We start from the raw sequence: 16,034 nt of genomic DNA, 5'->3' as shown, positions 1-16,034 counted from the left end.
GACCATAAAGAAGGCTGATCGCTGAAGAATGGATGCTTTTGAATTCTGGTGCTGGAGGAGACTCTTGAGTCCCATGGACTACAAGAAGAACAAGCCGATCCATTCTGAAGGAAATCAGCCCTGAGTGTTCACTGGAAAGACAGATCCTGAAGCTGAGGCTCCAATACTTTGGCCACCTCATGAGAAGAGAAGACTCCCTGGAAAGACGCTGATGTTGGGAAAGATGGAGGGCACAAGGAGAAGGGGACGACGGAGGACGAGATGGTGGGACAGTGTTCTCCAAGCTACGAACATGAGTTTGACCAAACTGCGGGAGTCAGTGGAAGACAGAAGTGCCTGGCGTGCTCTGGTCCAGGGGGTCGCAAAGAGGCGGACACGACTCAGCGACTAAACAACAATACACTTTTATAGAAAGGGACTATCTACAAGCTTAACGGAGCCTGATAAATTCTAAACATTTTTCCGTGTAGAAGACCTAATTCATAAACTAATGTAACATTAACTCCCAAAGGTAAAACATTGTCCTGCTGATTGGATAAGATACAGCAATATCGAAAGCACCACAATGGCCAGAAACAATTACAGTATAGAAAACTTTGTGAAATAATGCAAAACATCAAAACTATCAAGCTGAAATCTCTGAAAGTCCTTGAATAAGTCACTGTGCCAGACTTTACCCAGCAGAGATCAAGCTTATAAAGCTTTGTATAATCAGCAAATGTCCAATTCTGATGTCCAACTCTGAACTGCTGAACAGTGTTTCCGGATAGCAACTACTGTTTCGTTCTGTTCTTCTTCAGCCAATTAGTTCAACAAACACTCGTAAGTAAAAAGTTATGTAATTTCTTCATTATCTGAAAATAAAATATTCAAACGATGACCTGCACGTATATAACAATAACTTCAAATAGCGTGGAATTATAAACATAAAAAGGTTACATACCCAATCTTTTTTTTGAATGGATATAATATGTATGAGAATGAAAAATAGTGGTACCTCGCAAGACAAATGCCTCGCAAGACGGAAAACTCGCAAAACGAAAGGGTTTTTGTTTTTTTGAGTTGCTTCGCAAGACGATTTTCCCAATGGGCTTGCTTCGCAAGACGGAAACGTCTTGCAAGTTTGTTTCCTTTTTCTTAAAACCGTTAATACAGTTGCGACTTGACTTCGAGGAGCAACTCATAGCACGCGGTGTGGTAGCCTTTTTTGAGGTTTTTGAAGACTTTGGTGATTTTTGAAGCTTTTCCAAAACTTTTCCGACACCGTGCTTCGCAAGACGAAAAAACCGCAAGATGAAAAAACTCGCGGAACGAATTAATTTCGTCTTGCGAGGCACCACTGTACTCTAGAACAGTGCTCATGCGATTATGTAGTCACTGTTACTAACAACATTTTTTGAAAAATATATATAGCCAGCTCCAGGTGATACTGATAACAAGGAGACCGAGCTTAAAAGTAAGAGCAAAGATACAGATAATAAATAAACAACAACAATTGAGGTCTAATTCAGAATTACATCCCCCTGGATGAATGGATTTAAACATAAAAATAAAACGGGTTTCCTGCTGCTTTAACCAACGTTCATAATCTTTTCTGATACCCTTTGTCCTCTGATTCACCCATAAAACTGTGGTGGACTCTCATTCGTTGGAAGTTTTCAGCAGAGCTTGGATGACCATTTGTCATGGATGCTTTACTTGAGATTCCTGCATTGTGAGAGGGTTGAACAATGACTCTTGTGCTCCCTCAACACTCTGCAATTCCTTGATTCCTATGATGAACCCTAGACTTGCCAGCCGTACATGTGAAAAGGACCTAGGGGTCTTAGTCCACCACAAGATTAACACGAGTCAACAATGTGAGGCAGCAGTAAAATAAGCTAATGTTATTTTAGGCTGCATCAACAGACATCTGGCGTCCTGATCATCGGAAGTAAGATTAGCACTCCCTTCTGCCTTGGTCAGAACACACCTGGAGTACAGGGTCCAGTTCTGGACGCCACAATAAAAGGAGGATATTGTCAAGCTGGAACACGTGCAGAGGAAGGAGACCAAAATGATACACCGCCCTAAACCCAAAGTTCTGAGTTGGGTATGTTTTGTCTCAAAAAGAGGAGATTAAGAGATGTGTCAGCCATCTTCAAATGCTATGAGTCTCCTTGCGGTGAGTTCTTTGATGGATTGTCATCTTAGACCTCTGCATGAAGCTCTTTCCACATTCCAAGCACTGATATGGTTTCTCCCCTGTATGAATTCTTTGATGGAATGTGAAACTTTTCTTCCATTTGAAGCTCTTTCCACATTCTAAGCACTGATATGGTCTCTCCTCACGGTGAATTGTTTTATGGGAAGTGAGATGTTCCTTACGACTGAAGCTCTTTCCACATTCCAAGCACTGATGTGGCTTCTCCCCTGTATGAATTATTTGATGTAATGTGAGACTTCTCTTTGATTTGAAGCTCTTCTCACATTCCAAGCACTGATATGGTCTCTCCTCACTGTGAATTGTTTTATGGGAAGTGAGATGTTCATTCCGACTGAAGCTCTTCCCACATTCCAGGCACTGATATGGTTTCACCACTGTATGAATTCTCTGATGTAAAGTGAGACTTCTCTTTGATTTGAAGCTCTTTCTACATTCCAAGCACTGATAGGGCTCATCCATTGAATGAGTTATTTGATGAGACGTTAGACTTTTTTTCCTATTGAAGCTCTTCCCACATTCCAAGCACTGATATGGTCTCACACCTGTATGAATTCTTTGATGGGAAGAGAGCTGGGAGCCCCTACTGAAACTCCTTCCACATTCAAAGCACTTATATCCTCCCTCCCCTCTGTGAATTCTTTCATGTGAAGTAAGGGTATACTTCTGATTGAATGTTTTTCCACATTCCAAACACTGATATGGTGCCCCCCCTGTATGAATTCTCTGATGGGAAATGAGATTTGTCTTCCAGGAAAAGCTCTTCCCACATTCCCAGCACTGATATGGTTTCTGCCCTGTATGAATGCTTTGATGGCAAATGATACTTCTCTTCCATTTGAAGCTCTTCCCACATTCCAAGCACTGGTACGGGTTCTCACCACTGTGTGTTACTTGATGGGAAGTGAACTGGGATCCCTTAATGAAGTCCATTCCACATCTGAAGCTTTTACATGGTTGTTCTTTTTTGTGAATTCTTTCATGTGAAGTGAGACTATCCTTCCGACTAAAAGTCTTTCCACATTTCATGCAGAGATATGGTTTTACTCCAGTGTGAGTTGTTTGATGGGAAGTGAGATGGTCCTTCCGACTGAAGCTCTTCTCACATTCCAAGCACTTATAGGGTTTCTCTCCTGTATGAATTCTTTGATGGGCCTTAAGCACAGCCCTGTGACCGAAGCTCTTTCCACATTCTAAACAGTGATGGGGTTTCTTCCCACTGTGAGTTATTTGGTGAGATGTGAGATGGGACCTATGACTGAAGTGCTTTCCGCATTCCAAGCACTGATATGGTTTCACCCCAGTGTGAATTGTTTGATGGGAAGTGAGAATATTCTTCCGCCTGAAGCTCTTTCCACATTCCAAGCACTGATATGGTTTTTCCTTTGTATGAATGCTTTGATGACCCTTTAGATGCCCCCTCTGCCTGAAGCTCTTTCCACATTCCAAGCACTTATGAGGTCTCTCTCCTGTATGAATTCCTTGATGAGCCATGAGCTTAGCTTTCTGACTGAAGCTCTTTCCACATTCTGAGCACTGATACAGTTTTTCACCTGTGTGAATGCTTTGATGGGCTGTGAGCACAGCCTTTTGACTGAAGCTTTTTCCACATTCCAAGCACTGATATGGTTTTTCCCCTGTGTGAATTCTTTGATGGGCCTTAAACACAGCCCTGTGACTGAAGCTCCTTCCACATTCCAAGCACTTATACGGAGTCTCCCCTCTATGGATTTTCTGATGGGAATTGAGATAGGATCTCTGATTAAAGCACTTTCCACATTCCAAGCACTTATGGGTTTTCCCCGCGCTGTGAGTTATTTGATGGGAAGTGAGATGGGACCTCCGACGGAAGCTCTTTTGACATTGCAAGCACTGATATGGTTTCTCTCCTGTATGAATTATTTGATGGGCTGTGAGTGCAACCCTTTGACTGAAGCTCTTTCCACATTCCAAGCACTGATATGGTTTCTCCCCTGTATGAATTCTTTGATGGGCCTTGAGCACATGCCTGTAACTGAAGCTCTTTCCACATTCCAAACAGTGATGGGGTTTCTTCCCACTGTGAAGTATTTGGTGGGAAGTGAGATGTGCTCTTTGCCTGAAGCACCTTCCGCATTCCATGCACTGATATGGTTTCTCTCCTGTATGAATTCTTTGATGAGCCATAAGCTTAGCTTTCTTCCTGAAGTTCTTTCCACATTCCAAACACTGATATGGTTTCTCTCCTGTATGAATGGTTTGATGGGTCGTGAGATTGGACCTCTGACTGAAGCTCTTTCCGCATTCCATGCACTGATATGGTTTCTGCCTGCTGTGAGTTCTTGGATGGAAAGTGAGACATTTCTTCTGACGAAATGTCTTACCACCTTCCAAGCACTGATAGCGATTCTTCCCAATGGAATTTATTTTATGGGAAGTGGAATGGGAGCTCTGACTATAACTCTCTCCACATTCCAAATATTTATACACCTTCCCCACTCTGTGAATGTCTCCCTTGTTCATAATTTTCAATCCATCACCACCTGCATCAAAGAGAGAAACAGATTAGAGCCTCAGGAAGAAATGGAGCCCCAAATTATTCAAATTATGGAGCACTGCTAATGAATGTTTGTGATCAATGAAGAGTTCAAGGGAGTTAGATCTAAGGCCTTACTATGAGGTTCACTGCCTTTGTTGACTCTCACTGACACACAGATTGATGGGAACCTGAGATTCAAACAGCCTGGGATCATCTGGGAAGGATCTTGTTTGGCCTAATCATGGAATCTCCTCCATCTGCAAGGTCAGTTGTCTCTTTCGTCAACAAGAAAGTGACAGAAGCAAAAGCAGAAAACCTCACAGAAGCTGCTACTTCTGCCAACACATGGAAGGTTACATTCAAGAAGGTCTGGGCAGCTCAGACCAGCCTGGTCATGGTTTAAAAAGACATCTGTGGGGCAAAAATATATGCAGACAAAACAGTAGATTCAAGGTGAGCTGTGGGGAAGGAGAATCCCAGATGCTGTCAAGTGCCATCAAAATATTTATATATGTATCATGATTTTAAAACAGATATTATGGTCCAACAGGAAGCCTTACTGAGAGAGTCCACAATCACACGATTCTCCTCCATAACTTCCTTATGCAGAGCTCTCTGGTCAGGATCCAGCAACGCCCACTCCTCCTCTGTGAAATACACAGCGACATCTTCAAAGCACAGAGGACCCTCAAGGAAAAGGAAAAAGGTCCTCTTCTGAGACAGCATAAAGATTATCCACTATACATTGCTCAGTTGTTTTCTGCCCATTCCTTGTTGTGTTCTTTTAATGGGATTATTTTGCTGCACGTTTTAGGTATGGCTGTCTATTTTAACGATTTAATGGGACTTCTGGGTATCTGTGAATGGCAAACGGACTGCGAGTTTGAAAGCTGTGTCAAACTCTGCTCTGCAGTGGATCGGGGGAAGTGCTCAGGCGAGGTGCACCCCCAAAATGCCTCAAAGGGGTATTTGAGGTGTCGTGATGTCCTGCAGACAGCAAATGGCAACTCGGTAGCTCCAGTCTCTGCCCCTGTACCAAAAGGCGAGTGGGCAAGAAACCCGAGAGAAAAGCCGGCGATCTACACACCAGCGTGACTCTGCGTAGTGTAGCCTCTGAACCAGCCAGCAGTGGACTATCTTTCCAAATTATTTCAAACCGATCGCAAGGTGAGAAGGAAAATTTATTACTAATTCGGCAAAAAACAGGAGGTTAAAAAGGAAGTCTACTCCCGTCTGTGGGTATTTTAACCGCATTAGAACTTTTACAAGTGGGAAACTGTGGATCAACCTTTGGAGTTAAAGCCAGCTAATGGGAGAAGGGGACGAACAAGGACGAGATGGTTGGACAGTGTTCTTGAAGCTACGAACATGAGTTTGACCAAACTGCGGGAGGCAGTGGAAGACAGGAGGGCCTAGTGTGCTCTGGTCCAGGGGATCACAAAGAGGTGGACATGACTAAACAACAACAAATGGCTGACAAAGACAAAGGATTATACAAAGCTTTTTAAATACCAATTTGGATATTTTACTGACTTTTTAAACATTAAACTTGAACTAAAGTAGATCTGAACTTGAGAGCGTATTGAGACTTGACATAGACTGCAACTACAGTTACATTAGCATGGAATTTGGAGATACATACTGATTTCTGACTGAGAACAAACCTGGTGGAACTAAGGGGTTTTTTTATTATTATTATTAATTGGTTAAGTTATTAATACTTTTAAAACTTAAAGAATCTTGAGAGATTGGAGAAAACAACTGGGACTGAATACTGTGTCAAGTTTCAAGAACAAAGAATGTGGATTATAATTATATTCTGGAAAGATTATTTTGGAATTAAAACTACGTTGGAATACTAAACTATATTTTCACTGGACATTGAGTATCAGCAAATGGAGTCAAATTCTCTTGTTGTGTTTTGCTTTTTTGTTTAAACCAACTGGAACTGAGATAAATTTTACGGTTTGGACTACTTTATTTTACATACTAAATAGCCCTGTGTAAAAGACTGTTATTTACATATTTCTTTCACTTCTTAATTTAACACCTCTATGTCTTATACTTTTATAACATAAATTTCTATATTTCTATACATTTATATTTTAGAATATGACAAAGTATATATGTATGGAAGACCATTATCCTTTTCAATTTGGATTTGTAAATTTGCATTGATCCTTTCATTTATAATTCTAGGATAAAACTAGGTGTTGGTAAAGGGGTTACAACAAAGGGAAACTAGCCAAATGCTGTATTTTTCCAGGTTTTGTGAAGTGACCTTGACAAAGGGTTGATAAGGCCAAGCAGCTTGGGACTTGGTGGAAAAGGGTCTTTGTTTTGAAAGCTCTTTGAGGTTGAGAAAATATTGGTGTTGAATTTAAGAGTAGTGAAACCAGGCAGAAAGGTTTTTTTGCAAGAGGGCCCCAGATCTGAACTTGCTGATCCTTTTTCAGAATTTAAACTAGAATTTAAACAACTTTAAAGAAACTGTGGGTGCATTAGCCACCCAAACTGGAAATAAAATAAAATACAATGTTAGAAATGATGGGGGAAATGAAGGAATTAAATGTGAGAACCACTAGAGTGGAAACTGGGTTAAAAGGGGTGGAGGAGAAAACTAAATGTACAGAAGGAGAGGTGAAAGGTGTGAAAAGGGGCCAGGAAAAGTTAAAGGTTGATGTAAAAGGACTTTATGCATCTCAGGAATTCACGTGGGACGCCTTGGCGGTGGCTGAGATGAAGCAGAAAAATGGAAAATCAAGAGAATGAAACAAAAAAAACTTTGAGCAGGAGAAGTTCGTTCTGGCCCAGAGGCTCCCTGGCTGCCCCACTCCTCTGACTTTTTCCCCACAAAGCTCTTTCCCCATACCAGATCTGTTTCCACAGCTGCTGCTTCTCCTCCGTTCTCATGAAAAGATGGATGAGGAGGTCTGGGGGGCATCCTTCGGTCACCTGCGAGAGACAAAAGTCAAAGGGAAGCCATCAGCTCCTGCGTCTCTCAGAGCTTCAGCAGCGCATTTCAGGCTACAGATGGACCTTAGAAAAAGTCTTTCTTGCAAAGCGCATTTAGACATTTGTACTCATTTCAAGTACAAACTTACTTTGGGTCAAAATACATCTCCCCTCCTTGGCGCTCTTGGCCCCAAGTGTTTCCCCCCCCCCAAAGATGAACAGAATGCACAGATAGTTTCAAGATCCACAGAATGAGAAGAAAATCTCGCTTCTCCTTACCCAGTGGCCTCCCTCTGGTGTCCATCTGAGTCCTCTGTGCCTCAGAGGAATCTGGGTCCATTTCTGCAAACGGATCCTTTCCCGGAAAGAGCAACAAGGATCAAAACAGAGAATAGGGAGAAGGATTAGAACAGGAATGACCGAAGAAAACACTTTAGGGGAGCAGATCTCATCCCTTGCTTCCCAAAAGGTGGTGAGCCGTTAGGAGAGCAGTTTGGGAGATTCTCCCTCACGTTCTGAGCCCCTTGGGAGTTTCCAGAGGAAAGTCTCTCTCACCTGCTGCTCTGCTTGCCTTCTCTCCTCTGCCTGACTCAAGAGGAAACCTTCAGCCAGCGCTACAGCCTGGGAACTGGTCTCTGCTCCACATTCCCTCACCCAGCTCTCCATCTCCAGCAGAAGGGCAGCCAGGAACTGTCTTGCTTATCCATTGGTGCTCTCAGGAAGCCTCCAAGAAATTGGAAGGAACCCTTTAGTCTTCTGTCAAGTTCTATCTGATTTAGAGTTGCTCACAAATCCTACAAAGCAAATACATTGTTCTGTTATCAGATTGATACAAGGTCAGGAGAAGAAGTGAAGACAGAATGATGATGGGCAAGTGAGTATTTTGTAGTGAATATAATTTAGACACTAGGCCATAGTTGGGGTCTTAAGCTGGGGACCCTCAAGAGTTGCTCTCTCTTCCTCTGCCACCCCCACTTCAGGGCCCATTTCCTTCCAGCTTCTGTCTTATTTTCTAACATTTGGAATCCCCAACGTCCTCAAGGCACACTACTTGGGTGGGGTCCTTTCTTGTTCTGTGGGCCAGATTATTGGCTGGCCAACCCCCCAAGGGCTAACTGGGCGAGGCCAAAGCACGTCTAAAGGCAGCCAGGTACAGTGGTATCTCAGGTTACAGACGTTTCAGGTTACAGACTCTGCAAACCCAGAAATATTACCTCGGGTTAAGAACTTTGCTTCAGGATGAGAACAGAAATCGTGTGGCGGCGGTGCAGCGGCAGCAGGAGGCCCCATTAGCTAAAGTGGTGCTTCAGGTTAAGAACAGTTTCAGGTTAGGAATGGACCTCCGGAACAAATTAAGTATGTAACCTGAGGTTCCACTGTATAGGGAAGTTTTTAAGGTTTGTTGTCTTATTATGTTTTAATTTGTTGGAAGCTGCCCAGAATGCCTGGGAAACCCAGTCCGAGGGGCGGCATATAAGTTTATTATTATGATTATCACTGCAGATGGTGACAGTAGCTACGAAATTAAAAGACGCCTGCTTCTTGGGAGAAAAGCGATGACAAACCTAGACAGCATCTTAAAAAGCAGAGACATCACCTTGCCAACAAAGGTCCGTATAGTCAAAGCTCTGGTTTTCCCAGTAGTGATGTATGGAAGTGAGAGCTGGACCATAAAGAAGGCTGATCGCCGAAGAATGGATGCTTTTGAATTATGGTGCTGGAGGAGACTCTTGAGAGTCCCATGGACTGCAAGAAGATCAAACCTCTCCATTCTGAAGGAAATCAGCCCTGAGTGCTCACGGGAAGGACAGATCCTGAAGCTGAGGCTCCAATACTTTGGCCACCTCATAAGAAGAGAAGACTCCCTGGAAAAGACCCTGATGTTGGGAAAGATGGAGGGCACAAGGAGAAGGGGACGACAGAGGATGAGATGGTGGGACAGTGTTCTCGAAGCTACAAACATGAGTTTGACCAAACTGTAGGAGGCAGTGGAAGACAGAAGTGCCTGGCGTGCTCTGGTCCAGGGGGTCACGAAGAGGTGGACACGACTAAACGACTAAACAACAACAACAACAACGATTATTAGGTGGGGCCAAAGAACAGTGCTAAAAAGCAAGTCAAGTAGAATTCACCTTCTTTCTGTTTTAAATATAGTTTTAATGTTGTCATTGTCAGTTTGCATTTCTAAGTACAGAAAGTATTGATCTGATGTGTAGAAATCTTTCCTATTCTAATTAGTTCAAGAGGGTTCTGGAAGCTTCTCTGTGTGAAACAAGCAGAAGGTTCTTGATGTTTGGGTTATTCCTTCAGAGAAGCTGAGTACTGATGGATTAGACTGTCCCTGTTCTCTCTTCTGTCAAGGTCATGCTGACTATAAGAGGAAGGCCAGAAGGAGCCTGCGTTTCACTTCTCTTTCTGTCCCTCTTCCTTCTCGTGTGGCATTCTGCATACAGTGGTACCTCGGGTTAAGTACTTAATTTGTTCCAGAGGTCCGTTCTTAACCTGAAGCACCACTTTAGCTAATGGGGCCTCCTGCTGCCGCAGCTGCGTGATTTCTGTTCTCATCCTGAAGCAAAGTTCTTAACCCGAGGTACTATTTCTGGGTTAGCGGAGTCTGTAACCTGAAGCATATGTAACCCAAGGTACCACTGTATAGTGTTACGCTTTAGACATATTATTATAAGCTACTGTAAGTTTAAGTTAAGTCTGCTGCAAGTGGATTTCTTATGGATAGTCCCAATCCTGAATGTGTGCCAATCCTGAATTGGGACCCTTAGGCTCATTTGCCTTCAGTAGCAGTAAAGCTCTGCTGAATGAAATACAATGGCCTCTGGTCTATCCTGCAACAGCGAATCCTGCAACATGTTTAAGTTTTACTCTGCTCCGGATCAATAGGAGTAGAATTCATCTGCCCTGGGAACGTTGGGAAAGGGAAGGTTAAGAATAACAATGGCATCAAACGCCTCTAGGAGATGCAGCAGAGCTCTCGCCTTTGTCCCCAGCCCACCAGAGATCACCAACCAGCGCAAGCAAGGCAGTTTCAGTCCCATGAGGAGGCCCGAATCTTACAATTTAAAATGCAAGGGATTAAAAACCATTTAAAAACATTTCTGACATTTCCCCCAGCTGCCCAGTTTGTCCCCGTGAGTCTGGGCTCTTCAGGGAGCAGGTGCTTGGGGGTCTCAGGGGGGGATCCCAGGGGATGCTGGCCCCCCCCAGCCGGAGATGCCCGGGGCCCCCAAGGCAGCAGCAGCAGCAGCCCGAGGAGGGGCAGGGCTCCCCCCCCCCCAGTTCTCACTTGCTGCGCTTCTTTTCCGGCCCCCGCTTTCCGCCCGGCCCCCCAGGGCTTCTCTGCCCCCCTCCTTCCCCCCTGCAGCCCCCCAGGAAAGAGGGGGAGACTCACCGGAGGAGACAAGAGGGGCGCCTCCGGAAGACCCGCCCCCGCCCCCTTCCTGTCCTCTCTAGGAATGCGGCTCAGCTGCTCTTAACCCTTGGCGCGCCCTTGGGGGAGCCGCGGGGCCGGAGGATGTCAGCGGAGAAATCGGGGGGCTCCCTTGGACAAGAAGCAAGGAGAGCAGCCAGGAAGAGCAGAGCAAAAGGGCAGCCGGGAGGCTTGGTCTGGATTGAAGCCTGGGGCGCCAGGACTCCCACCTGCCCCCAGGTGGAACAAGACGGGGACCAATCACACAAGTCACAAACACGATTGTGCTGGTTTTGGTAGCGGGCTGCGCGTGCACGAGATCTGCGGGAGGGGCAACCCCCCCCCCACCCTAGACATAAAGTCCTGCAACAAGGAGGAGGTGCCGGCCTGGAAAAGGCTCTGCCAGAAGCAGCGAGCCCGGGCAGGATCCAAGGAAGGGAGAGCTGCAGGCTCTCTGCCAGGCCGACTGGGTCTCCCAGGGGTGGCTGGCGGGCTGGCTGGGGGAAGCCCTGGCTGGACTGAAGTCCGTGGCTTGCCTGGCGCCTCCCTCTCACAGGGGGCCAGAAGGAGGACTGGAGGTGGCCCAGGTTTGTGGGGAGAAACCGTGCTTTCGATGTTCCTTAACAAGCGCAATGATAATGTCAAACCTTATGGGGCTTTCAAGCTGCTGTAGCAGTATATATTCACACTTTTTAGTTTCAGATATCTGAACAAGAGTCACAAAAGCAGATCTTCATTTGCAGTCGTCGTAATATCGCCTTCACCTCCTCTTCCTGCTCCCTTGTCAACTCTTTGCACTGCAAAACCATGCTTTCATTGCTTGCTTGCTTGCTTGTTTGTGTGTGTGTGTGTGAGAGAGAGTTTGTACAGGGGTACCTTGGTTCTCAAACTTAATCCATTCCAGAAGTCTGTTCCAAAACCAAAGCGTTCCAAAACCAAGGTGCACTTTACCATAGAAAGTAATGAAACGTGGATTGATCCCTTCCAGACTTTTAAAAACAACCCCTAAAACAGCAATTTAACATGGATTTTACTATCCAGTGAGACCACTGATCCATAAAATGAAAGCAATAATCAATGTACTGCAGTCAATCAGTAACTGAACTGGGTTCAACAGTCACAGAAACAAACCAAAAAAGCCGCAAAAAAGCAAAATGAATAGCAAAAAACAGACAGACCTCAGCGTACCACTCAAAATGGAGCACGTTTGGCTTCCGAAAGAAGTTCGCAAACCGGAACACACATTTCCAGAATTGCAGTGTTTGGGTTCCATGTTGTTTGAGTACCAAGGCGTTTGAGAACCAAGGTACCACTGTAGTTTAATGGTAACACTGTTTCTGATTTTATTCCCTGACTTTTGTTAGTTGGGAAGGCCTTAGGGAGTTTTCTCTATGGGAAATTCTCGGAATCATCCAATCCCTGTACAAACCGTTTCTCTGGAACGGATTTATTAATAAAACGTACACGCTGGTGGGATTAAGAAAGCCACACAGGCACCCCAAAGCAGTTCACAAAAGAGCAGTAGGTTGTATTCAACTGTTTTTATTAAAAAAAAGAAACGGAAACAAAGGGATCCGCTTGGCTCACTAGTATGTGTAGAAAAGTCACTGCGGGCAGCAGGCCGTTCGAGGGAAGCAGCGAGGGCTGAAGGGTGTTGCAGCCTGCCAAAGGGGGCCGCCATCCCAGACCCAAAACAAACAGAATTTGGTCCTTGGGAAGGAGGAATGTCTCCAGGGCTGGGCCCAGGAAGCAGCTCAGCCCAAGAGGCGAAGGCAGAGAGCCCCACAGAGCCCATCCTGGAGGCTGGAAGACAAGAGCTGGGGAGGCAGGGAGGGTGGGGCCTTTCCTGAGCTTGCTCCCCCCCCAGGTTCCCGTGCCCCCCCCCCCCCAGCATGGAGCTGTCCCAAGGCTGCCTTCCAGCAGCGCCGCTTTTTGCTCTTTGGTGGAGGAGCCAGGTGGGCAACGCGGACCAGGGCCCAGAGTCCCGCCCAGGCGGCTTCAGTACCGTCCCAGCACGGTGGCCAGCAGGGCCATGCGGATGTACATGCCGTTCTCTGCCTGCCGGAAGTAGGCGGCGCGCGGGTCCGAGTCCACCTCCACGCTGGAAGGAGAGAAAGCGGGGGGAGGTCATGATCGCCACCAAGTCAGCAAGCGCCCCAGTTTGCCGCCCCTCGCACTTCCGAGGGCCCAGAGCTCTGCACACGACGTGCTTCTCCTGTGCAAGATGCTTTGCCACCCGCCCTGCAAGGTAGGCCGCTCTTCGAACTCAGCTCCAGTTCCTGCATTGCGGGGGGGGGGGGGGGAGATGACCCCTGGGGTAGGAGTGCAAATATCCAGAGTGTGGGGATCAGATGGGTTTACGATGAGGAATTATAAAATAGGCATCAAGCCATTGTGTCCGCTATGAAAGCATGGCGTTGACTGGGTTTGATTCATTGGCAATAATTTCTGATCCAATCCCACAACCTTCTGCATCTCTGGCCATTTCCTCTACCGTCTATTTATCTAGCTTGACAAGTCACGTACACAGCCCAGTTGCCAGTTGCTTCCTCAGGCATCCTCAGTACATAAAGATAGTAGGTTACCTTGATGTAGTTTAATCTTAGATAGATCTTAGGGGCCAGGAAGATGGCAAATACTCTTTCCTTGCCATCCTTCTGTCCTCTCCTGTTTACTGCTGTTTATGACCTTCCTAAAAGCATTCCTCTTCGCTTCCTCTTTTATTTACTCTGAATTGCATATGCATGCTCAAGTAGGAAATTAGCTCTTTGTAGTTTTAACTTTAACTTTGTCCCCACATGGGGTTTCTTACGAATGTTGTGTAAAAAAGTTCTTTTGGGAATAAAATGACCTGGGCCGGAGGGTGGTGAGGAATTATTATTATACGCACCCCTCCCAGAGTCTTGCTGGTTCAAGCCTCTGTGTGTATTTTATCAGAGTTCAATCCTGGCTTTGCTTTGGGAATGCCACACCCTGGGGGTCCCTTCCAACTCTGAGGCTCTGTGGTTCTACAGATCCCAAGGCGACCAACTGAGGCTGGGTGTTCCCATCGCCAAACTACACCCCCCCATCTGACACCCCCTTCTACTGCTCCAGAGTCTCCAAGCAGCCAGAAGCAAAGAAACAGGGAAGAAGCTGGGGACTTCTGCTGCTTATGAACCCGCCCCCCCCCGACCCACAGATCCTCCTACATGGGAGCTCCGCTGGGTCCACCACTCGTCCAAATTCCTAGGCTCCACCCAAAATGTCCCTTCATCTGGCACCCTGAAGCCATTCCCTGGCCAGCACACCTGATCTCGTTGACCCTGGGCATCGGGTGCATCACCACCATCTTCTTCTTGGCCCGGGTCATGATGTGAGGGGTCAGGATGAACTGCCCAAAACACTGAGGAGGGAGGAGGGAGAGGAACACAGCCAGTGAGCATGCGTCTGGGGGTGGCCCCACCCCTCCCACCCAGGGACCCTCTTCCCCATCCCCTCTGGGTGGCTTCAGGGCCTCCGAGGGCCAGCCTGGCCCGGAGGGAGGGAGGCCTTTGGGGCGCCACGGGGTGGGGGCAGCAGTTCAGGGCCCCTTCCTCACTCACCGCCTCAAACTCCTGGACTGAGGCGAAGCGCTCCTTCTGGATGCGGGTCATGTAGAGGACGTCCGTGTCGGGCAGAGCCTCCTCGATGTTCTCAAACTCCTCCTGAGAATTTATTACCGCGATTATGGCTCCTACATTTATTTACTTGCCTTTTTGTTATTCCTTAAAATCCACACGCCTCTCGACTGGAACAACGGCAACAGAGCCCGCCTCAACGCCGTTTGCAGAAAGGTAACACCAAGAAAAACATCTACAATGGTTTAAGGCGTAAAAATACCCCATGATTTATACTCCGCCTTTTTCCGCAGAAGGGGACTCGAGGCAGCTTGCAACACACAGATCAAGCATGGAAAAGGGAGAAGAAGAAGAAAATGCTTTAGCCGCTCAGCAGCCTTCTATCTCCAATTATATCATATTGGCCCGAATATAAGCCGCACCTTTAAAATTGGAGGAGGGAAAAGAAAAAAAGAAAAAACATCCGAATATAAGCTGTTCCCTTCCTCGCGACTCTTGGCTGCATACCATAAGACTGCGAATATAAGCCATGCTTTAACTTTTCACGGTAGGAATTTGGGGGGAAAGTGCGGCTTATATTCGGGCCAATACAGTAATTGTATTTATTCTCTATGTAGAACTTGGGTATCAAGGCATGATTTGATTCTTGCATCCCTGTATTTTTGTACCTCACCTATGCTGTGTAAACTGCTGGACTGTGGCATTCCTGGCTTAACTATCCCTGACGGGTAGTTTGCAAAGATTGAGGGCGCAATGTGCCTTCCTTGAGATTCCCCAAGGTGTGGGAAGCTACAGGAATGGTAAATTAAGGAAGTCTGGTCGTCAAGGAAGCAGGATGATCAGTGGGTGAAGCGTGACTCTTGAGGCTCCAGAGTCTGAGGGGACGGAAGATAACAAGGCAAAGCTGTGTTCCCTGACCTTCCAGGTATGCATCCTATGAGCTAATGATGTACGACCACTGACACACATTCAAAGCGCCCCCAATTGTGCACGCATGTGCCCTTTTTGGACTTGGAAGGGTGCGGGGAGGGCTTATACGCGGTCCAGCATCCCTGAAGGAGCGTCTCCACCCCCATCGTTCTGCCCGGACACTGAGGTCCAGATCTGAGGGCCTTCTGGTGGTTCCCTCCCTGCGAGAAGCCAAGGGAACCAGGCAGAGGGCCTTCTCGGTAGTGGCACCCGCCCTGTGGAATGCCCTCCCACCAGATGTCAAAGAGAACAACAACTACCAGACTTTTAGAAGACATCTGAAAGCAGCCTGTTCAGGGAAGTTTTTAATATTTGATACATTACTTTATTTTAATATTGTGTTGGAAGCCGCCCAGAGTGGCTGGGGAA

At 46.4% G+C, this 16,034-nt stretch overlaps 2 protein-coding genes across 3 annotated transcripts in view; both read right to left on the bottom strand.

The window, feature by feature from the left end:
• Positions 1–388: 388 nt before the first annotated feature.
• Positions 389–11,098, bottom strand: LOC308474507 (uncharacterized protein). Of its 2 annotated transcripts, XM_081000894.1 has the most exons (6): positions 11,080–11,098; positions 8,232–8,470; positions 7,956–8,031; positions 7,594–7,676; positions 5,282–5,408; positions 389–4,725 (listed from the first exon to the last, which is right to left on the bottom strand). In XM_081000894.1, the coding sequence occupies exons 2-6, from the start codon at positions 8,340–8,342 to the stop codon at positions 2,141–2,143; spliced, it is 2,982 nt and encodes a 993-aa protein (XP_080857020.1). In that variant the 5' UTR covers positions 8,343–8,470; positions 11,080–11,098; the 3' UTR covers positions 389–2,140. The 2 variants fall into 2 exon arrangements, with proteins under 2 accessions (XP_080857020.1, XP_080857021.1); XM_081000895.1 differs by lacking the exon at positions 11,080–11,098 and having other exon boundaries at positions 7,956–8,037; positions 8,233–8,300.
• A 1,525-nt stretch (positions 11,099–12,623) lies between these two features.
• Positions 12,624–16,034, bottom strand: part of CAD (carbamoyl-phosphate synthetase 2, aspartate transcarbamylase, and dihydroorotase) — a 45,241-nt gene continuing 41,830 nt past the window's right edge. Inside the window, exons 42-44 of the mRNA XM_081000785.1 lie at positions 14,682–14,783; positions 14,388–14,482; positions 12,624–13,198 (exon numbers count right to left, since the gene is read on the bottom strand). Coding sequence (XP_080856911.1) covers positions 13,096–13,198; positions 14,388–14,482; positions 14,682–14,783 — 300 coding nt within the window. The 3' untranslated portion in view covers positions 12,624–13,095. The remainder of the gene's footprint in view (positions 13,199–14,387; positions 14,483–14,681; positions 14,784–16,034) is intronic.

The sequence above is a fragment of the Podarcis pityusensis genome, assembly GCF_964106645.2.
Source record: "Podarcis pityusensis genome assembly, chromosome: 3".
In the NCBI taxonomy this organism is placed as follows: domain Eukaryota; kingdom Metazoa; phylum Chordata; class Lepidosauria; order Squamata; family Lacertidae; genus Podarcis; species Podarcis pityusensis.
Note: the sequence above shows the minus strand (reverse complement) of the source record. Positions and strands in the feature narration are given on the sequence as shown.

Bases quoted from the DNA above. Each gene is read 5' to 3' on its own strand.
- LOC308474507 (XM_081000894.1), bottom strand. From the start codon at position 8,342: ATGGAGAGCTGGGTGAGGGAATGTGGAGCAGAGACCAGTTCCCAGGCT. The intron at 8,032-8,231 runs GTGAGAGAGACT...TTTCCGGGAAAG, and splicing joins GAAGGCAAGCAGAGCAGCAG to GATCCGTTTGCAGAAATGGA. The intron at 7,677-7,955 runs GTAAGGAGAAGC...TGTCTCTCGCAG, and splicing joins CACCAGAGGGAGGCCACTGG to GTGACCGAAGGATGCCCCCC.